Source organism: Hyposmocoma kahamanoa, unplaced genomic scaffold (assembly GCF_003589595.1).
Source record: "Hyposmocoma kahamanoa isolate Upper Pololo Valley unplaced genomic scaffold, ASM358959v1 119, whole genome shotgun sequence".
Taxonomy (NCBI): Eukaryota; Metazoa; Arthropoda; class Insecta; order Lepidoptera; family Cosmopterigidae; genus Hyposmocoma; species Hyposmocoma kahamanoa.
In genome coordinates, this window is record NW_020653409.1 from 520,924 (window position 1) to 544,004 (window position 23,081).

Sequence of the window (23,081 nt, forward strand, 5' to 3'; positions counted from 1 at the left end):
CATATGACCAGCGTCTCTCTTTCTTTCAAATTGTGTCTCTCCACGAGCGGCGAAAAATTATTGATCTTCTTTTTTTGTACAAGGTTGTGAATGGAATTATTAGTTGTGACCAAATCCAAGAACGCATAAAAATCTGTGTTCCATTCAACTACCCAAGACATAGGATAACAAAACTTTTTTATGTGCCGTCTTGTCGTACAAATCTACTCCTAAACTCACCCTTGTGTAGAATGTGCCGTTCTTACAACGCAGTTAATAATTGCAACTCCAGTGATCTTGACATTTTCTATGACTCTTTTTACAAATTTAAATGTAAGTTGCGTACCCCTACTTGTTAACATATTATTAGGAATTTATTATCTTTATTGTTAATTTATTTCAATAATCTTAATTTATAATACATTATCATATTTAGTTCAATCAATAATTTAAATTTGATTTTACAATTAATTATTTCAATTATGTATAGTTTAGTAATGATTTTTTGAATTTTTATTATTTTAATTTCATTTGTATTTTTGCTATTTTATTATATCAAAATACCTTGTGAGAGATGTGGATACCTGTAATTGGCTTACACATAAGAACTGTGCCTTAATATTATTATTTAATTGATGATTGTATTTATGTGTAATCTGTTGGTGTTCCAAATAAATAAATAAATAAATGTAATTGACTATTGTTTTAGGGTTGAAGAATGACTGTTGAAGCTCGATGGATATACATTTCCTATTAGAGTATTTTTCCCTAGTTACGGATTTAATTTAAAACTATTGAATCTCGTTAAATATTATTTATAAAAGAAAGCTTTTAAGTTAAAATTGTTGTTTATTTTAGTAATATAAACAAAATTAATTCTTGTCAAAATTACCTTATCCCTTAACTTTACTTACTGTTGAATAAAAGTTCAACTCTTGCATAGAAATGGGACAAAATGATTTGTATAGATTTGTAATGGTTAGTTATTGAAATAAAAGCAAAAGCTAATGTGTGTAAAAAGCTTTTTAAGCAAATTCAAACACAATATTTATGTCAAATTGTTTATTCATATGTAATCTACTTGTAATAACTTAAAATAGTGAGAACAATTGTAATATTACAATTAATTATTACATAACCAATGTCTTTGATGTCACCATAAATTGTAGTGTAAAACCAGTTACTTAATAAATAAATGTATTTTCACTTAAATAATGTTCTTTAATTTTTATTTGAAGTCATTATGTCAGTCAATTCTGCTATTATTTACTTCATTAGTAAATAAAAAGTAATTTAGAATTTTTGAATTAAATTAATTGCTGGTGTCGATTGTTGTCTGGTGTTGATAGACTTCAACAAACAACACAAACAACAAATCATGGCTATGAAATTATAAAATAATAAATGTGGTCGCATAGCAGTTTCAGCATTCTGTGGTATATGCGAGGTAGACTTCATCATCAGTATTTAAACAATTTTTAAAATTTTATCAGAATCTGGCTGTTCTAAATACTCCAGATTTCATTTAGTTCTCTGGTTCTTCAAGCACATGGAATTTTTTACTTTAAGCCTTGGTCATATTGGTAATAATAATAGGACAGAGAAATTACCTACTACTATTTTAATTATAAGACAATCAACACCAAAAATGTTAAAAAATCTTCGGTGGTACACTTCACTTTTGTTAGAAAAAGTTCAGAAAGTCATATAAAAATTAAAGTTTAAAAGATTGTGCAGCGTTGAGATACAATCTTAAAATTAAAGTCATATATTATGTCACTTATTTCTGTTAAATGATAAGTGTTATCAACAAATGGAGTTTTGCTAACTATTTGCATAATTTAACTTCTATTGTCATGTCAGACATATAAATATGCCATTCATCTTCGCGGATTCCAATTAATTTGTCATTTTGTAAGTTAAGATTTTTGTCATAATAAGTAATTAAAGTAGTCAAGTTTTTTGTTAAAAGTGTCATGTTGTTACGTCGTCTTAAGCGTCAGTTCTGTCCTTAGACTACAGTCAGTCAGTCATCTAAATGTCGTTTGGTCATAGTTCGTCGTTAAGTTGGTGTAAGGTGTAGTCAGTCCACAGTCAGTCATAGATCTGTACCTTTTTCTAATTTCGCCAGTTTATATCTCAATTTAAATGTCTCTAAAAAGAATTAATTTTGGTTATTATGTTCTGTTATTTTTGTCAATTTAAGCGTCAGCATTGTCATTAAGTCAGTGTCAGTATAGTCAAGGATTTTATCTATATAAATAGCAATTATTGTAGGCTATTGTTGATGCCAGTCGGTATCGGTCTATTAGTCCTATAATATTCAAGTCACGTAAATCATATTCCAGTCTTTGTATTGTATTGTCTATTCATGTAGGTAAAGTATTCGAAGTCCAAGTCATCAGTCAGTCGTGTTCTGTTCTATTAGGTCCTATATTTTCGTTATAAAGAGTACAGTCGGTAATTTCTATAGAAGTTACAGGTTTTAGTTGAATAAACAGTCAGCCAGTCTGCGTAGTTTCGAATCATAAAGAAAGTTAAGTATTGGTCAGTCGCAGTTATATTACATAGTCTTAGTCTCAAGTCATATTAACTTATAAATAGTCAGTCATTAAAAGTCAGTTAATAGACAGTCGTGATGGATGTCCTTTCCTAAAAAAAATTCATTTTACTACATTGACGTTCATCACATTTGGCAGAACGAGCTACTTAACCAGGCAACCTAATATTGTCCTAAATTCCTCAATTGTTCTAAGATCTTCCTGGTCGTCGTCTCCTTAAGGTGCCGAAGACCATTGGTCGCGGTATTTCCCTTAGCGCATGAGGATCCGTAGTTATCATAGGCATTTGATGTGGTAGACCGTCGGGTAAGTCGGATTTCTCTTCATATATTGCCCACTGGGATGGTCTGAAAGGAGGAAAACATTTTATTTACACATTATTCCTATCTTCTACATACTTATTTATATCTTCTACATTAAAATTATCACTATCGTTTTATTTCTTAATACTTTTATCTTCGCTTCGGTATAAAATACTTTTTCCATTTCCTGTGATACAAATATGATAAAATGTCTTTTCTTTGTGTCATAAACAATTTAATTACAAATGTTGGATAAGTAAGTAAGTATAGTCCTGTATAAGCAAAACTTAAATTTAATTACAAATGTTGGATAAGTAAGTAAGTATAGTCCTGTATAAGCAAAACTTAAATTTCCAGATACTCACGCATTTTCACTAGGTATAACTTGGAAAGCCACTGATGGCGTTTTTGCTGGATTGGAAGGTTTCATGACTTTAACCTTTGATCTAGCAGTATCAGCAGGTTTGTCCACTTCCTCCAACAGCTCCAATTTATCTATCGATGATCTCTCTTGTATATTCTCCATAACTACACCAGGATGGTTGTAATTCTCTTTGATTACATGTTCAGGATTACCAGCCGCGGATTCATATTTATGTAAAACGTTCTTGATGTAGTAGTATTTATTGTGATTTTCTGGGTTAGGAATGTCATCATCATGTCTTCTAGTCGGTCTCTGTTTGTTCGTATACGGTTTTGTCGCAGTCTCATAGTGGAAAAATGTTGAGAGTTTCATTGTATTCATTTGGTTATCACTATTTTCAAACATTTTAGAGTCATAAGTCGAAAAGTCCTTGCTAATAGTCTTTTCTTCGTCTTTTTTGTCAGTTGTGTCAGGTTTACTCACTTTATTGTCAATTGTCATGTCTCCTTTGTAAGTCCCCACGTACCCAAAAGTCACCAGTTTGTACAGGTTCTCAGTGGTCGGGTTCAAGTTGTCGATTTTGTCAGATTTGTCAATAGTCGCTTTAGGTCTTTGCGTAGTCACAGAGTCGTCATTAGATCGAGCGGAGGAATGGAAATCGTCACTGTCAGTGTAAGAACTGGGTATGTTGCGCCTATAATAGTCACTGTCATAGTCATCATATCTATTGTCAGTGTACTTGTTGTCTGTATGTCGATTGTCAGTATGTCTGTTGTCTGTATGTCGGTTGTCTGTATATCGATTGTCTGTATGTCTGTTGTGATAGTAAGGTTTATTCGGTCGTCTGTAAGTGTCGTCATAGGTCTGATAAGTCACTTTAACTACTTCTTTGTCATAAGTTCTTCTGGTTGTCGGTCGATAAGATTCAGTTGGTCTGGGTACGTAATTTATAAGATACGTGTATTTGTTTACGTTTTCAGTCACTGTGATAACCGGTCTTTTGTTGTAGTTGTTGTAAGGTCTCTTGTTGTAGTTATGTGATAGGTTGTTAATTACCACAGATTGTACGCTTTGCACGTTTTCCTCTTCGTCGTAGTCATTACCATACTGTTTAGAGGGATTATTGTAATTGTTTCTTGTGTCGGGTTTGTTGCTGTCTTCGTATCGTTTGCTCTTGTTTTTAAAATCTAGTTTATCGTCAATGTTTTGTACTGTCGCATTTATTGCAGTCGAATCTTTGTCGGCAGTCAATTTGTCTAAGTTAACATTTATATTGTCTTCGTCTTTTGTAGTCGCGTCTGTCCTATTGAGTTTATTGTTATTATTAGAATTTGGTGTCGGAGATAGCTTTTGAGTAATTTTATATTTATCGAAAATATTGTCAGTCAATTCTTGACTTATCTTAGTCGTTGTATTAGGTTTTGATGTAGTAGTCGTCGGTTTCGTCCTTTTAGGTCTCTGTGTTGGTCTTTTGGTTATAGGTTTTATAGTACTTGGCAATTGATTATTGTCAGCTCTGTCAATATTATTATTAAAATCTGTATTAAGTTCTATCCAGGGTGAAAGGTCAAAGTCGTTGAGTAGTCCGTTATGGCAGGATATTCTTTGATTGTCAGGGTTGTCAGGGGAGAGGAAGACGAAGGGTTGAATACTGTCAATAGTGTCTAGAGTATGACAAAGGACTTCCGCGAATGAAGTTCGTCGTATTTGTTGAAGTTGGGCTGGTGTAAAGGATGAATCGAATCCTCCGTTTTCATACCTGCAAATAAAAGGAAATGATAATATACTGTCTTTGTTTGTCAGTTAAATAACTTTGAATGTAAAAACTTTACCAAAATCGATCTCCTTTCCGAAAATTGGAGAATTGTTGAGCGATAACGCAAGCAAATGTTGGACCGACAAGTCCTCCGATCACAGGTCTTTCCGCCATTCCTCCCGTGAACAAATCGATATCATCAATGTGTCTATAAAAAACAAAAATATTAATACACTGAATACTTGTTTCGTATGTGTACAAGAATTACGACAGATGTGTGTACCTGTACAAATTTTCCATTTTTCTTACTGTCCTTGCGGGCATAACCCTGTGCAAATCTTCAAAGTCTCTGATCTCCGACAGTCCACAAGGTTCTCTCCATGTAGTGTATGGCGGTACACCATGATCTCGTCCTCTCTGAATGTTAATTGCTGCCAAATCCATCCCAAATTTGAACGAAGGCGTTTGAAAGAGGTGATTTGTCAGTTCTTCTGTGATAAATTCGTCGCGTTTCTGAATAGGCTGATTGACCATGCCGAGTAGGAGTCTGTCTACAGCACCCATGCTCCATATGTTAGATGGATTTGTAAGTTCATTATGAAGAGAAACGTCTAAAAATTTAATTTAACTATTATATGAACTGTGTTTTTCACTTGGAAAAATTCACTATTATTCAAGTAAAAATACTTACTGTTATTGATAGGCCGATGGAATCTGTCGAAACGTACCATAGACGGCTGAACCAAACTATGCCCAAATCGAAATGCGGCTGATCCAAAGGAGCTGGCGGGACTTGGATTAATTTTGGGATCATACCCTCTGTAGTAACCTTTACTTTGAGGTTCCAGTTCAAAGAGACGCATGACGTCTGGGCCTGTGGAACGCACAATTGTTCTGGTTACTATGTGTTAAACGAAGTCCGGATTGAAGTGTTTTTAATACTGAGATATTTAAGCATTTAAAAGTAATTCACATTCGTGATAGTGGTGCTATGTAAAAACTTAAAAAACAATTTAATTTTTCCGTTCGTTGGTTAAATGGTTAGGAAACCATTAGGAATGTAGGAACATTGACTCCTAATCAGGACTGTTCAAAATTTATTACTTATAATGTTGACGCTAACCTAATACAATGGGCAAGAATTCTCTATAAGTAATGTGTTGGATCATGGCTCCCACGATTTTACGTGTCTCCTGATAGATCTTCTCATCACTCCAATGTGGATTCAAATGTGCCAATTCTTGAGCCATTCTAGAAGAAAAAACAACATTGTTACTCCAACTCGATTTTCTTAGCGTCAAAAGAAAAGCGCAAACTTGACAAGTTTACCTGTTATGCTGCCTTAGCCAAACAATATGTGCAGCCACAAGTCCTGGATGTTCGTTGACCCTGGCGTCGCCGGACTTGAAGCAATCGGTAGATACAGCGCCACCACGACATAGCTCGTCTTTGCTATCTGGTGGTAACAATGGGCGACGTTGTTGCACTCTGCCGTACTGTAGCATCCCTGTTAATGAATATATTTATAAGTTGCAATAAATCGATAATATCCATTATTATTCTATAATATATTCCTCCGGATTCTTCAAGTATGAAGGTTTGCTTAGGATGTTTTACATCACCACCGAGAGAGGGATAACAAATTAAATTAAAGATCGAATTAAAAAGATTAATAATAGGTGGAAGGTAGCTTACCGTTCCTAAACAACCTTAGTTTATCAGACTGTCGAGCAGAGCTGGCGTAAAGTGGTGATCCATCAATGTAGGCAGAGACCTGATTGAGTTGCTCCCTCCAACCCAACGCGCAGTCATCGCGAGGAGCTGGAGACGACCGCACGAAGTCCAGACATCTAACACCTCGGGGACCGTAAAATGGATCTTTTGGCGAAACCGCTATCGGCATGCATTCTGGATGCTGTGTGAAAAGAAAACGCAACGTTAAGATTAAACTTCTTATCGTTTATTAAAAAGATTTTGATCTGAAAAATAACAAAATAAACTATCGATCTCACCATAAATTCTTTAGAGACAAAATCTCTTCCACCATCTTTACAACATCTTGGTACTGATCCGTTGAAACCTCTCGACTGTGAGGATGACGTTATGTCATGGTCGAGGAACTGACCCCACTGCATTAGCAAGTGAGTAATTCCGGGACTTTCCACATTTTGATCCTCGTGAATTAACGAGCTGATCTCTCGTGCTGAAGGAAGTGGGTTGCCGAAAACTGATCTTCGTGGAGCTTGTATGCCGTCAGAATAGGATGGAGAAAGAAACCGTTGGACTGGGGTCATGGTGGAGCCCCATCGGGGGCGACTTAGGTTGTTGCATGTTCCGTCGTGAGTTCGATATCTGAAAAGACAAGCTTCTCTTTAAGAAGTCCCATAAAAGAAGAAAATCGAAAATAATAGTTTCAGTAGCTAATTGATTTGATTTAATTGATAACTGATATTTCAATGATCAGTCACAATGTGAAGTCGTAAGTTCAGAACTCGTATAAACTGACCTCTTAGAAGCTGGTGGACATTTAGGAGGTCCCTTCAGAGGGCAATGCTGCAGCAGCGGCGACTGACGCAGCGCGCTCGCAGTTGGAAACTGTGGTTCTTCTGCACGTCCTTCGAGGCCATCACTGTCTCCGCTGGAACAACAGAACTAAATATTAATAAAAAGTTTCGAATGAACCGCAGTAATTACAAAACATGTGCGTATTCCAAAATTCACGACGATAGTTTTAAACATCATAAATGCTAATTTGTGAATATCAACAGGTATCCTATTATTGACATTCAAATTCATTGTTTCGCTTTATATTTGACCATACTAAACTTTTACTAAAGAAGCCATAGGAAAGTAGCTATCGCTGTCTTTCCACAACGACTTTCGATTTCGAAACGCTTTCGACTTGTTTTCGATAAAAATATGTAATTATTTACATAAGCAGCCAATAAAGGTAAGTGTCCGTTTCACATTTAACTCCGGGAGAAAGTTATATTTTCTTGTAATATTTTATAGTAATACCTCATCACAACCATTTCTAATAGTAGGTACCTATATTCAGCAATGTTACATATTACGTTAAAGATTGTATACATATAAAACACAATTCTACACGGCTACTTATTTTTCAATAAAGTAAAATTTTTCATCCTTCCGCTGTGTCTTCTAATTAGCTATAGTAAAATCTTACATTTTCATTTTTCTTCAATCGTTCTTCTTCTCTTCAAAGCGAGAAATCGTTATATCTGTACGGTGGCCATTTTAGAGACAAAATTTCTTAATATTTTGAAACCTATCTTTTTAATGTGTCCTTTTGATTATTGATTGTTTACATAACCCATAAAACAACGAATTACATACAGCTTGTAAAAATAAATAAACATCGTTTATTGGCATTAATGATGCAGGTTTTATTAAACGAAAATTGATCCAATATTGGACAATTTTTTTTTTGAACAATGTAATCTTATTAAAATAAAGTAGATTCTGTAGATATGATTTATAAATGATACCTACGGTAATTTCGTGCCGTAATTTCAAAATTACACGAGTTCATTGACTTGTAACTTTCGATGAAAAGAACTCTAATTTTTGCAGTCTTCACGTCATCTTGAATGTTGTCTATAAAGATAAAAACGGCCACGGCTGTAGGAAATAGTAATGAATTCATTGTACTACAATTGTACTCATCTGCGTAGTCGTGCGCCTGGTTTTAAAAGACACGTTTGTCCATAGCAGTTGTAGTGCCATTCGGAGCTTTAACTTAGACATAAGTCTCATGTGCCTGTAATTACAGCAGCATCCTTCAAAACCGAAATGCAGTAAAGCTCACATTACTGTTTAGCGGCAGAAATAGGTAAGGTGATACTTCCCCGAACGAACTCTTTCATAAAGAGTCTTATTGCTACTAAAGTACCGGCTATGATGGCCGTTTTGACGTTCGTCCGTTCATCACGTTTCGTATTAATTCATAACTACGTTGAAGGAGCTTATTGCTACACATTGTTGTCAATAGAGACGTGCGGTAAAATGTATGGAATGTATAATTTTACGACAATCGACTCGGCATTTGTTTTTCGAAACTCGAAATTTTTTCAAATGAAACCTAATACGATCGCTGGCCAGCACAACTTCTACCTCCGGTAAACTCGCGTCAAACCTCAATGCAAAACAAATCAGTTTCGAATTGACAATATAATAAGTAAACATTTTTATTTTCCTTTCATTCAAACTTTTTAATCAGCTACCCTTTGCAATACTAGTCACTAATGTAAAAACTTATAGATGCGACTCGCATTTGATTATATTATTTTCGATCATGAATTGAGATTTGACCTCGCAATTGTAATCTGTCAAAACAGCCATCATAGCGTGCCGGTACTGTAAATTATTATTCATTTAGTAGAAATCGTAATTAGTAATTTATTGTTTTTGGAAGTATTAATTGTCTAATTAATTTCGTTGAGTTTATTAAAGATAATTAAAAATAACCGTTTAGTTTCGGCGAGTAATTATATTGCTACTACTAATGAGGCTAAGAGTTAGGCCGGGACACGCGGACTAAATTGCAATATGTTGTAAAGTAGTGAAGTTACCTATATTCCTATGATACGTGTTCCCTTTACAGCGTGTCGGTTCTTTCCGATGTCGGTTCCGCCCGAAAGTTAACAATCCTCATAGAAAAATGGGTGGAAACGACATCGGAGGAGTCGAAAATGGGGCATAGAGCTCATGGAGAGCAGAATTAAAAGATTGTAAATACATTCCTTATTAGCAAATTCCTTGAATGAAAATTAGGCGACTCTTATTTGATATTTGATACAGAATCTTACCTACATTTGTTTCAGAGAAATCGTATCAACTTCAAAATCAATTCATGCTTATTAAAGAACTATAAATCGATTAACACCTTTCCACCTTTCCAAAGCGCAAAGAACGAAATCAACCATGTCTAACAACCTTTCACACAATTTACGACTTTCTAACAACTTGTTTACACAACCCAAGTGTGCAATATACCTTAATAATTTTGTTGTGCATTTACAGAGTGAGCTGAGCGTTAAGAGGGAGCATGCCAAAAAAGTTTTGACGTTGGCTCCGCCCACATTTGTGAAACAAATATATGCCTGAAGTTCGCGTGACATGCGACAGGAGATGTTGAATTTTGCGCATTAAAAGTACCAAATTCGTTTTAGCGGAATAACTCTAAAACTAAAGGGATTAAAAAAAATCCGTAGTCACAGTTGTCGATCATGCATAAATATAATTAATTATCTAATTTTTGTCCTAATAACCTGTAGCATTTCGAGGATGAATCGAAAAAATGTGGAAAATTAGAGGTCATTTCGTGATTTTTATCTATCGAGGATACTTATTGTTTTATGTTTCTGATTAGTGTCTATGCTTGAATATATCGTGTAGTTACTCATACAATATTTTAGTTTTCACTTTAAAGTGGATATACCCCTCTAAAATCAAATCGAAGATTAGGAATTTTCCTCTGCTCCCTCTTAATAAGGTGCACGTATAAAGGACATAACACAATTGATTATTAATAATTTTTTATAACTTTTTTATTAAAAAACTGACCTCAAATGTTTGTGGAATTACATCTATTTGCTAAGTTTTATTGAAATCGGTTAACGGAAAGTGGGTGAAATCCAATAAACCGGATTCATCCCCTAAATTGCCACTACAATAGATTTTTCAAATTTGTATGGAACCACTACTAAGGTAACCTCTTTCTAACAAAAAAGAATCATCGATATCGGTTCATATACCGATGGTTTTCTAGAATATTTGCCAATGTAGAAATTTAACTTTTCTAAATTATCACGGGTCTGGATGTTTGTCGTACCGTCGTTTTCCATGACACAAGTGCTTTTTTTTTCAAGTTACTTACCTACTTTGGAATCAGAGGAACGTGTATGATGTTGTCTGATATTATTTATTTGTATTTATTTTTGATACAATGGATGAGTTTATTTCCACTGTATTTAATTCTTAAAACTAGTCTATTTGTGCGTATAAACCTACTAATATAGAGAATCTTATTCGTCCGCTAGGTCAAGTCTGCCTCTATTTAAGATACTGCTTTTCTCCGAAAACAGTGTTTTATACTGAATACAATATACATATATTATGTATATAGACCGACTAAATTTTAATAAAGAAAATAATGATCTGCAAGAAGTACATAGAAAAATTCGTAAGGTTCGCTAGTTGTTTCGTGGCTTGATTGGTATAGGGCCAGACACGCATTGCTGGACGATACTGGTTCGAATCCAGCCGCATCGTAGGAATTTTTTCTTAGTGTTCGATCTTTGTATTATCTTTGTAATAATTATAACAAACTGGTTACCTATCAGTAGTTCGAAATGACATTTTCTAGAATTAACGTTCGCTCGAATTTCCATAACTTGTAAAGTAATTTTGTGAGGAAAATGTTTTTTTTAAACTTAACCGAACCTAATCGTGTCTTTGCGATAAACATCCAACATATCCTGAAAGAACAACGGTTTCGTTATAATTCGGTTTTCGGTGTAATGAAAATTCGACGTTATTTCGGAAAAAAAATTCGAGTTTGTGATACGTAACAAACTAGTGGAATAATTTCACAAAAATTATTTAAAGTCATGGTGGTCGAACATTTGTAACATTAAAAAAACTTAAAAAATTCAATAAAGAATTTAATTCTTCTTCAATTAATTCTCTATTCATTGTTTTCGATACAGTAACATTCTATAAGTTCAAAGTTGATGTTTGACCGCATCCGGTGACCTCCGGAGAAAGCGAAAATCACTTTCGCTCAGAGATTATTGCGTTAACATTACCGTTCGTTCGGTGCGCATACGCATTTAGAAAAGGCATTGTTGAAAAGATGGTTAAGGACAGGTCGGTAAATCATACTCTGTACAATAAAGCATGAAATTCATAACAATAATACGAAATAACCGAAACAATTTCATTCGTAGAATTTTTAAACATCTCTCCTGAAAACTTCTTCATTTTGCAGATATAACCTTATAACATGAAGGGTGTTATAATTCTTTTTATTCTTTTTTAAGAGTCGCTACAACCGCACAACAGTGAAAGTGTGGAATCAATCACTTAGAAAAAAAAAATAGTAAAATTGAGTACATACACCAAACATACACTGTTTACCATGCTATTTCTAAAAATTTTCACGATAAAAATAAAAATACAAACTTACCTCGAAATTTTACAAGAAACCCTTTTTTTACATACGATATCAAGTGACGGGACGAACAAGTCATGCGCCTGATGGTAAGCGACACGCCTGTCCATAACAGTTGCAGCGCCGCTCAGAGCTTTAAATCGCAAAGTTCCGAAGGGCACTGTCACTGCGAACATCAATCACCCTGAGATTTAGGTTGATAAGTCTCATGCGCCTGTAATTTTACCAGCTATTATATTATAAAAGCTATTATATATAAAATTAAATTACCCCAAGTATTAGACGCTTAAAACAGGATATTTATCTATAGAGAATTACTCCGTAGAATCGATTTTAGATTTAAGGGTCGATACAACCTCAAATGGCTTTGGTTGATTCAGCATAACAGTGGAAGTGGAAAACTATATAGTAAAATTGACGATATGCTCTGATTAGTATATGGCGTGAAAACAGGTTTTTTTTTTATATCAACTGAATATATACATTTCATATATACATATGATATACATTTTACAGATGGCTTCAATTTCCTTCGTAAAAAAATAAATTCTGTAAGAAAGCAGTAGCAAAATTAATCGTATTGGTATCAACTCTTAAAGAACAGCGTAATAACGTGATATGAAAAATGACGTAACGACTATGTAATAACATTTATTAAGATTTACCCACCGATTTTTGATGGCCATTTGGAAGAAGGTCCTCATTGAGGATATCCCTAAAAAAGGCCACGTCACAAAAGTACTCAAAAATTAATGTGTGTATGTGTGCACCATCTGTGATGGTATCCAATTATCTAATATTGCTATTCATTGACTTACAATTATATGGACGTCGGGTCCGCGCTGAAAAGTGTCCGAACTTATAGGGCGTTAAAATCGTACACAGAGCGTCATTCACGCTTCAGTCTTCGTTTGTTTCTTCTGACAGCGAAGCAAGCAAAATTAGACAGTACTACGATGACATTACAATTGAAATGCAACGTTTTAGCTTTTTTATATTCCTTTACATGTCACTATGTTTAAATAGGTTGACTTGGGTCATTTTTTTCGTGGTTTTTGTATTATACCCGTCGTCCATTTATTTGTAAGTCAATGTTGCTATTAGTTAATTTGTTACCAACAACATTGTTAATTGTGATAAAAATGCAATTACATTTAAAAACATCGCCATTTTTAAATAACAAAATATAGTCATATTTTAGTTTCTTGTGAAAGTGTTCGTCCAGGGAAGTGTTGCCATCTTACCTATTTCTGCCGCCAAGCAGTAAAGAGAGCATTACTATGTTTCGGTATTGAAGGATAAGGGTGCCGGTGAAATTACAGGTTCATGGGTCTTGTCAAGTTATGTCTCTGAGTGACTCAAATCTTTGCGATTTTATGCCCTGAGTGGCACTGCAATTGTTATGGACAGATGTGTCCATGACTTGATTATTCCGTCACTTGACATCATAAAATAACCGATTGATAGAGTTTGACGACCGCGATTTGTATTGTGGGCGCCGAATGAAGAGGTCCCAGGTTCGATTTCCGGTAGAACCAATATGGAAAATGAATGTTCTAAATTTGTTCTACACTGGGTGTTTAGTTAGTGTACCTACTCATAATGCAGGGAGTTCATTGGTATGATTATTCGGCATAATTAATGTGATTATGTAATTGCCACAGTAAATAAAACACTTGCATTTATTTTTAAAGCCGTTCAAGAAGCCGGAGAGCGTTTTGTAACTATATTTTACGTTGATTAGGAGTGTATTTGAGTATTGTTCGGTGGTGTAGTCCTCTTTCTACAATATTCACATTGATAGAATTGAAGCTGTCTAAAGACGTTTTCTCCGGTACTTAAGTTCCAAATTTGGTATGAGACGTAAGTTGCCCACATACGAGGATAGGTTGAAGCAATTTAGTCTCTGTACGCTGCAGTCACCGCGTCTCGTTAATGATATTGTCACCGTGTATAAAATAATTCATGCAAAATGGGGCTCCTGTGAATTGTTGAGCCACTTCTCTTCGAGGATTGGAAGTAAACGTACACAAAGAATGTTTAATGCGCCGTGTTGTAGTAATAACGTTACTTACAATGCTCCTCTATTCCGCATGTGTCGAGTCTATAACGAAATTAACAATGACAGGAGCTTAGACATATATTTTCAAAGTTATCCCGCATTTTTAAAATCTTGCAATCTTAAGACAACGCAGTGGTAATTTTTAAACCGTTACTTTCGTTTGGTTAATTTGAATTGGTTACTTAAGTTATAATTTATTAATTGTAGTTATCTCCAATCGGAATGTATTGTATTTGTTAAATTGTTATTATTATTATTAGCTGTGTTCAATAATATGACAAAGCTGTGCGTAGCTGTTAGTGGAATGCAGATTTGTTCTATATTTAAGTTAGCAATATTAATTTGTATTAGCAACATAAATTTGTATTCTGTGTCTGTACCAATAAATAAATAAGTAAATGTGAATTGTTACTACATGTTTTGCTGTTGGTGTACCTTTTTATAAAAAATAAAATCATTATTATAGAATTAATTTGATTATAAAAAAATGCACAAGATGCGACGTGCAAAGAAGCGAAACAATTACCTGTAGATTATTTAAAAAATATTATTAACAGTTATTAAATAAATACGAATATGGAGTGTTAAAGCAACCACACACTCTTGTGGGTAAAGTAACATTGTACAAAATCATACAAACCTTCCGCTTCCAAAGTCAATCCCGTGTCAAGTCAGTCACAGTCACGTCACTGTCATCTTGTCACTGTCACTGTCAGAGCCTCATTATTGTCACTGTCAAAGCTTCATAACTGGCTGGAGAGGTATGGAAAAATTTCAGTCTTGAGAAGAAATATAAATAATTAAGAAGTAAAGTTTTAAATTTGGAATGACTAGAATACTTTGAGTTTCGCGCGCGGTTGAGCGCATGCGCGTCGGTTAGCCATGATAGCTGCGCAGAACTGGGTGCGCGGGGGACGTGCGCGCGTTGAAATACTGCCACCTCTGCGCGCAGCCTTACGATGATGTTGACAAACTGTTAAATTGATTGTTTAGTTCTGGCTGTTTACTGTTGTCATTGATCAATAGGCAATAAGTTACTTTATTTATTGTCTTGTTATAAATTTAGAATCAGCTCTTAATTTGAATTTTTTTTATTGTATGTAGGCACGAACGCCCACACGATGCGGTGAATAGACCACCTGTGTATACGTACCGTGACCATACATCCCGCTTTTAAGCTTCGTGTCCCGCTGTCCACAAAATATTTATCAATGTCTCGCTTTGATAAATCAGGGTACAAGTGACATTTTAAAGTTTTTTTAAAAATGGCGCGAAAGCGCCTAAAATATATAAAGCCAGACTACACAAGATTAGTGACTGTTTTCATTTTTGAGTCTTAAATATTTTTAGTTATTTTCTATTTATTAAAAAAAACTGCTCTGCGGGAAAAAAACAGCTTTTGTTATAGCCATTATAGACGTCGTGTGTCAGCATTCATTTCCAATGCACCTAGCACTGGAAATGAATAACGTGCAACTATCGATTATGCTATGTATATACTCAAATTATCTTGTTCTATGATGCTTATATGAATTTAGTTGTGTTGCCTAGCCGTTATGGTTTATCTTTTAAATTGAAGCATTACACTTTATTGTTAATAGGTTCCTAATTGTTCTATTTACTTATTGGAGGTGTCCTTATTGGATATCGGCGTTGCTGCTTAGTAATTTTAGAGGGTTCTGCTATTCAACGAATATTGTGTTAGGTTTTTACGCAGTTAAAATTTAAAATTAAATAAATTATTTCAAAAGTGATAAATAACTAAAATGATTGAAATGCCAACACGTGCGCGCGTTCCGCTCTACCTCGATTGCCAAACAAACAATTTTTCACATTTTTTTTGTATTTTCAAACAACGGAAAAAAATGGCATTTTCTAGACTCAACAAAAAAAAATAAACAAACGGCAATGTTGGCTCTTGTTTGGTGGAGTGTGAAGCCGATTTAGTTCAAATAATTTTATTTTTCCTATTGACTGTCACTGTCACCTTAAGTAAGTACTTACTTTATCTACTCAGATTAAAATTTAAAATTATTGTAAGTTACGTTTATACGCGCAAAATTTTGGTAGTAATAGAACTCCTTGTGAAAGAGTTCGTCTGAGAGGGAAGTACTACAGCTTACCTATTTCTGCCGCCAAACAGTAATGTGGGCATTACTGTGTTCCGGTTTTGAAGGGTAACAGTGCTGGTGAAATTACAGGTACCTACATGAGACTTATCAATCTGTATGTCTCAGGGTGACGGGCGCAGTGGCAATATTCCTCAGATCATTGCGATTTAAAGCTCTGAGTGGCACTGCAACTGCTATAGACAGATGTGTCGCTTAACACCAGGCGCAGGACGTGTTCGACTTGTCACTGGGTATCGTAAAAAAATATATAGGACTTGAGTATAATTTAAAGCTCTAGAAATCATACTCAAGTCCTTGCCATTAGGGACGTAGTTACAGTACTTGATTAGTATGATTTCAAGCTCTGAAAATACGACCCTAATGGTAAGGACTTGAGTATGATTTTCAGATGCTCAAGTCAGGATTTGAGCAGACTTGAGTATGGTTTCAAACACTGGAACTACGACCCTAATGGCAAGGGCTTGAGTATGATTTTCAGTGCTCACTGCAATACTCAAGTCCTGACTTGAGTATTGAGTAGAGTTCTGAAATACGACACTAAGTGTCAGTTTTTCGGCGGGGAAGAATTTTGATGAACGCCAGTTGTGAGATTGCACTTACAAACCCATTTTCTCTAAATTTAACTATTTTGACGTTATCATTCACCGCGAGGCTTAACGAATTTATAATGAAGAACGTAAAGACCAATTCCCAAATAATTTCTGACACAATTAGTGATCAAGGAGTTTCCCTCAACGTCTCCCCTTTTACGTATTACGCTGACATATATAAAGAACTTTTAACTGTCACGTTCACAGAAGTTCGTTAATAATTTAAATTTTAACATTTTTAGGATTGGCTGTAGTCTGTTTGCGATCTTTTCGACCTATATGATACGGATCGTTTTAAGATACGCCAATCACAAGTTTCGCTTTCGCTTGTGGAGGTTAACGGGCACGAGGGGTTATCGAAAGTTGACGCTCTTCAGAAGTAACACTTCATAAATGAATATACATAACTGGTTAACCATGACGGAAAAAAATTCTTCAAATGACAAAAAGCGACGAATTGCGCAAAGCGAATTTCTTTAACAAATTAGTATAAAGACAATGAACATTTAACAATGATCTTACAGTATTGTCATTTATTTAAGAAAAGCCGTAGAGGAATAATATAACTCGTACCTACCAAAAGAGCTTTTATCACATGCAAGTTGTAAAATACGAACTACGTGACGCAAATTCTATATATCGACTCATCCGTAGAACAAAGATCTATGTGCAAGACTACTTGTTTTCAGGACATAGTACATTTCGTTAGTTCTTCTTCGCTGTGGGTGTCAGATCGATCGTTGTTCGATTTTATATTTCCGAAACGAAATTAAATATATAACGAAAATAAAAATAAGATATATAAATTCGCAAAACACCTTTACATAGGTCTTAGTTTGAATAACGAAATTATTATCGTAACGTATTTATTCTCTTTTTGCTAATAATCACATCGGACTTTGTTCTTCGGATGAGTCGATATGTGAAATTGTATAACTCCCCCATTTAGACATAAAAGACTATCAAATAATTTCTTTCGCAGAATAGCACTTCTCTCTTGTAAACTTGTCATTTTGCATATGTCGCTTTAATACACCAACGGTGCGGTTTTCTGGGCATGTACAAAATGCTGGCAATGATGACGAGGTAGCTGTTAAACGCCTACCTGGCAGCTACCTCATGTTTGGTCCAGTTTTTTTGTATATGCATTCAAATTAATAGCTGTTCTTGTGAATTAGTTCGTTCAGAGATAGAAAGAAAGAAGATATCCATAATATTATCGTGTGTCAGTACGCGCAAGTGACGGCGGGCATTTTGATGATTACTTATTATAATACACGTATAATCATTTTATTACCTTGGTTCACTGTAATAATTTCCAATAAATGAATTAACCTTAGAACTAAGTCCAAACTCATGGTACCACGATTTCATTAACTAAGATAAACGATTATTTTATGGCGAACTGTGTACATTTTTACAATAACATTCCGGAGCATATCGCCCTGTTAATACAATAGAGTGTTAATTCAAAAAGTGAATATTTTTAGAATCGATGAAATACAAAATACTCGTCGTCACTCAGAAATACGACGCCCACGTGAAAGGTTATTAAAATGTATGCATACGTTAAAGTTTATTACAGACATCTAAATAATTTCCTACTTGCCAAATATATTTACAAATAAAAAGGAAAAAATAATTTAGTATTTTTGTAAATAAGTAAGGACTGTTTGTGTAATATTTTGATCGAAAAATCATATTACAAAATTGAAGACTACGTGTTAGATAAAGATGTATGGAAAGATGACATGGCTCCAGAATCCACACAAATTTGATTCAAAGTGTATTCCATAGGATTTATTTTTTTGAAAAGAGCAATCCCTAGAGTTTCTTGCTCGTTCTTCTCAGGGAGGTCAGCGTAGTGAACGAGCAGTAGCTTAAATGTGACGTTTTCAAGTGTAAATTTATTTTACCTATGGAATAAATAATCTTTGACTTTGACTTTGTTTTGTCCAAAACTACTCACGAAAAGTTTGTCTTATTTTGAGTTAAGTAGATGTTATATTTTAATTGTATCTTACAATATTCTAACGACAGTTTTATTGACGCGAAGAGAATAAAATTTTACGTTCAGGAACATTATAATCTTGAATTTCACATATTTTCAGTTACAACACTATTGTAACAGCAGTGCGATATATTAAAAAGTCATTATTTCCTAAATTTAAAACTTAATGATGTACGGAAAGATGACATGGGTCTAGATTCCACACAAATTTGATTCAAAGTGTTTTCCATAGCATTTAAGTTTATTTGAAAATTGAAAACTTATTTTACCTACGGAATATAACTCTTTGACTTTTGGGAAGTATCTACTGCCACTGATCGTGGGATATGAAGTGGTTTTATTCGCGATCAGAAATCAATGAACAATAATAATTTTAACGCTGAGACGTACAGTACCTACAGTACTACGCACAGTTTCCTTTCGTTTTACAACTTCCAACAATTATCAGGGAGGTAATAGCATTAGAGTTTCGTGTGGCAGAACGCGCGTGTGACGGCGGCCATTTTGATGATTACCTATTATAATATGTAATCATTTTATTACCTTGGCACACTGTATAATAATTTCCAATGAATGAAATATGTCTCTGACGATAATTTAAATTCACGTAAAAGCAAGTTTCTTAAGTGTTAATGATTTGTTAATGAATAATGTGTATACACCTGTAAATTACTGTACGAGTTTTGGAATAACTCAAAACACTTTATTCATTAGTAATGACACAAATATAGATTGAATACAACAGGAAAAATAAAACATTTTTGTCGTAGCAGTGAAATGGCGCTGACTCAGCATATGCCTAAGTTCCCTAAGGCGCTGGTTTTCAATCAGAACCAACAAGAGGTACTAAATCTAGAAGTTATTTGTAATGAAACACAACAACAACGGAGGCAAATTCGTCATTAAAATAATAAGTGTAATAAAATGTGAATAGTGCATCTAAAGTAGCCTATTCAGTATGTAAGTGAATGTGCGGATTTGAGTATAATAAGTGTAAACGTAAGTAAAAATTATGGTAGTCGTAATAAATCAAAGTAAAAGTGTATGTATTCAGGAAGGCTACGAAGAGTACATGGGGATATGAAAAGAAATATTAATATCAAAACTTCAACAAATTAGACAGATTCTTTTAACGAGAATAGGTGGCGATAGGTGGCGGTAAGGTGTTTTGAATTTTCGCCGTAATTTTATTTCTATGAGTTTGTAGCAGCCTATGTCCGACAATTGACCCTTGAGCAGGTTTTTTTAACATAAAGTTACTTGCTTATCGGTATTCTACAGGATATATTACGGAGAGTGTGAGGGAGAGGGAATTACACGATTTAAATTCCTCCTTTCCCTTTCTATCATCTATATGCTGGGATCCGTTTTGTGGATACTCCAAGGATTAGCACGGAGCGCTTCGCTTCCACATTTATATGGCGAAGCGGCTATGGAGTCGAATTCCCTGCCTGCAGACTTGTTCCCCGAATGGCATAACTTGGACCTTTTCAAGGCGAGAGTGAATAGGCATTACTTAGGTGTGCATGCTCCATCCTGAGGCCAATGCCTCATCGTCACTTTCCATCAGGTGAGACGGAGGTCGAATGCGAACTTATTGTTTGATAAAAAAGAACTAAAAAGTGTTGTGTTCAATGAGTATGTATGTAGTATATGTAGCATGGATCGTGTTCATCCATGTATAATATAATCGACCACAATAAAAGTAAGGTGTAACTTTCTCGTCGTAACACCGTCTAGGCCACGTTACGCGATTGCTCGCGCCCGTGCAATTCACTTTCTACCGGCGCACGCGTAGCCCGTGAACTTGCGGCCTTCCACTGGACATGCAGGTTTATTGCTACTGCATTACGTTATGTATTTTAGTTGATTAAAGGTAATGTTATTGTTTTTATGAGTGACTGTGTTTTTATGAATGAATGTAGGTTTATTCCACTATCTGTAAGTTTAAATGCGTGAGACGATTGCTATAAACGAGGCGTAATTTGATTCAGGCATAAAAATTAATGCTCGGTGGCTGTATCTATCCACAGGACCCTTTATAGTTTTTTTTCCAATACCAAATGCAGTGACGAACAAGTCCTGAGGCTGGTGTTAAGCTACACGCCTGTCTCTAACAGTTGCAGTGCTACTCAGAGTGTAGCGGACAGTATCAATGGGTTAAAGGGTGGGTGCTAACAACGAGTGAGCAAGGCCACGGCAAATGTATTTACAGCTTTTTAATTTATTAGAAAAACACGTAGCTATCAAAGCCAAACAGCAAACAAAAGATAAGAAAAAAGGCGCCAAAACAATCACATTTATGTTTAGAATTTAAATATAAAACAAACTTGAAGACTATAAAATATATGTACGAAAGAGATTTTTTAGCTACTTTTGCGATTCGCTACACAGAGTTTTAAATTACAAAGATTTGAGGGGGCACTGCCACTGCGGCCGTTCTGAGACATAAGTTGACAAGTCCCATGTGCCTGTAATTTTACCCTACAACCTTATACCTTTTACCTTACCCTACAAAACAATGCTCACATCAACAATGCCTGGCGGCAGAAATAGGTAAGGCAGTCAGTACTTCCCTAGACGAATTCTTTAACAAAGAGCTCTATAGCTACTGTCGTGGTTTAAATTATTTATTTATTTATTTGCAAACTTTACAGCTTTTAAATTTGGTTTACAATTCTGAATAATCCACTTACATACCCAATTACAAAGTTTGTCAGATTACAATTCATTTTTTTACGTTACGTAAAAACTAATTCGATGCCAGAAAACAGAATTGTTTATCAAAAGAACAATGTAACAAATTAATAAATAATAAAAAAAACTATGAATGATAGTGAAAATGTGTCGAGCTTATGATGAACTTAAGCAAGGTAATGCTCATCTCGATATTTTTAATTCGATTATTAATTTATACAAGACGCAATTACGAGTATCGCTTGAGTTTTAGCTTTTGATCATTTTGTGTTCTGTTATATTATTATTACTATTATTTTTAACTATTTGCACAAGTCACTGTAAATTTATTAATTAATTTCTTCGTTTTGGATTTGGAGATTGTAGTTTTACACTAACCTAATACTAAGGCTTATTTTATCATGCTGTGTACACTGTTTTTGGAATGTGGTCTAGGCTATTAATGTATCAAACTGTATCTGTTACCACGTGATCTGTTCTGTGTGTGTACCTTTAAAATAAAATAAAATTGAAATACATATTGATAACATATTAAAACTGAAATCTGATGTATTAACTGCCTCCGTGGCCGAACGGTTACCATGCCGGACTACCATGCAGAGGTCCTGGGTTCGATTCCCAGGCCGGGAGAAATATGTGTATGGCCTACATTTATTTCTCTCGTGAGTTTGGGTGTAATTTGTGGTTGTCTATGTGTGTGTCCATGGCACCCGCGACACAGGGTTTCCCTAGTGCGGGGCTATGTTGAGTGTGTGCGTTATTATTATTATTTATTATTATTATTATTAATAGATTCAGACATTTTGTGTGTCTATTTGAATTGGTTACATGAAAAGATTGCTTCTAATGTTCTTGATGATTTTTATTCTTTATTTTGGTATCACATATTCTGTATTTGTTAAAAAAATACGAAATTGGAAAGCCATTCTTCGCCGAATTTTCCATGAGTATGGCTACTAGTTGAAAACTATGACACTTTTATTTTATATTTTTTTTATACAAAAAAAGTTGAGCTTTTGACTTCCATCTCACCTGATAGTAAGTGACGATGAGGCCGAAGATATAGCATGCACACCTATATAATACCTATTCACGGTCGCCTTGAAAAGGCTCAAGTTATAGCGTTCGGGGAATAAGTCCGCAGTCAGGGAATAAATACCACTCTAGCCGCTCGCCATGTAAATGTACGAGTGAAATGCGTCGTGCGAATCCTGGAAATGTCCACAACATGTTTTTTCTGTCCTGTACAAATAGTGGTAAATATACAGGGCATCAGAAATAATAAAAAAAAGGTGACAGAGCAATCTGTGATATTATCCGATACTCGTGTAATTCCTTCACGCATCGTCAGATTCGTGCGAGCGCGATGCAGGAAGGCGCATAACGTAATATGTGAATGACTTCTGCTAACATGCGATTTGTTGCCTTGAAG

General features: G+C 34.8%; 1 protein-coding gene and 1 long non-coding RNA gene across 2 annotated transcripts; both read right to left on the reverse strand.

Moving 5' to 3' along the window:
• Positions 1-716: 716 nt before the first annotated feature.
• LOC113240079 lies at positions 717-20,025 on the reverse strand. The gene is made up of 3 exons (XR_003311233.1): positions 20,016-20,025; positions 9,072-9,076; positions 717-1,431 (listed from the first exon to the last, which is right to left on the reverse strand). It is a non-coding gene; the product is annotated as an uncharacterized LOC113240079 (long non-coding RNA).
• LOC113240078 lies at positions 2,408-15,092 on the reverse strand. The gene is made up of 11 exons (XM_026477288.1): positions 14,860-15,092; positions 7,469-7,600; positions 6,975-7,314; positions 6,658-6,877; positions 6,292-6,469; positions 6,086-6,213; positions 5,654-5,836; positions 5,246-5,573; positions 5,039-5,170; positions 3,208-4,965; positions 2,408-2,887 (listed from the first exon to the last, which is right to left on the reverse strand). Exons 3-11 carry the CDS (start codon positions 7,254-7,256, stop codon positions 2,731-2,733), a joined length of 3,366 nt encoding a protein of 1,121 aa, XP_026333073.1. The 5' UTR covers positions 7,257-7,314; positions 7,469-7,600; positions 14,860-15,092; the 3' UTR covers positions 2,408-2,730.
• Positions 20,026-23,081: the final 3,056 nt, after the last annotated feature.

Coding starts and splice junctions, on each gene's coding strand:
- LOC113240078 (XM_026477288.1), bottom strand. CDS start 7,256: ATGACCCCAGTCCAACGGTTTCTTTCTCCATCCTATTCTGACGGCATA. Junction 5,837..6,085: donor ATTCTTGCCCATTGTATTAG/GTTAGCGTCAAC, acceptor TGCGTTCCACAG/GCCCAGACGTCATGCGTCTC. Junction 5,574..5,653: donor CCATCGGCCTATCAATAACA/GTAAGTATTTTT, acceptor TTAAATTTTTAG/ACGTTTCTCTTCATAATGAA.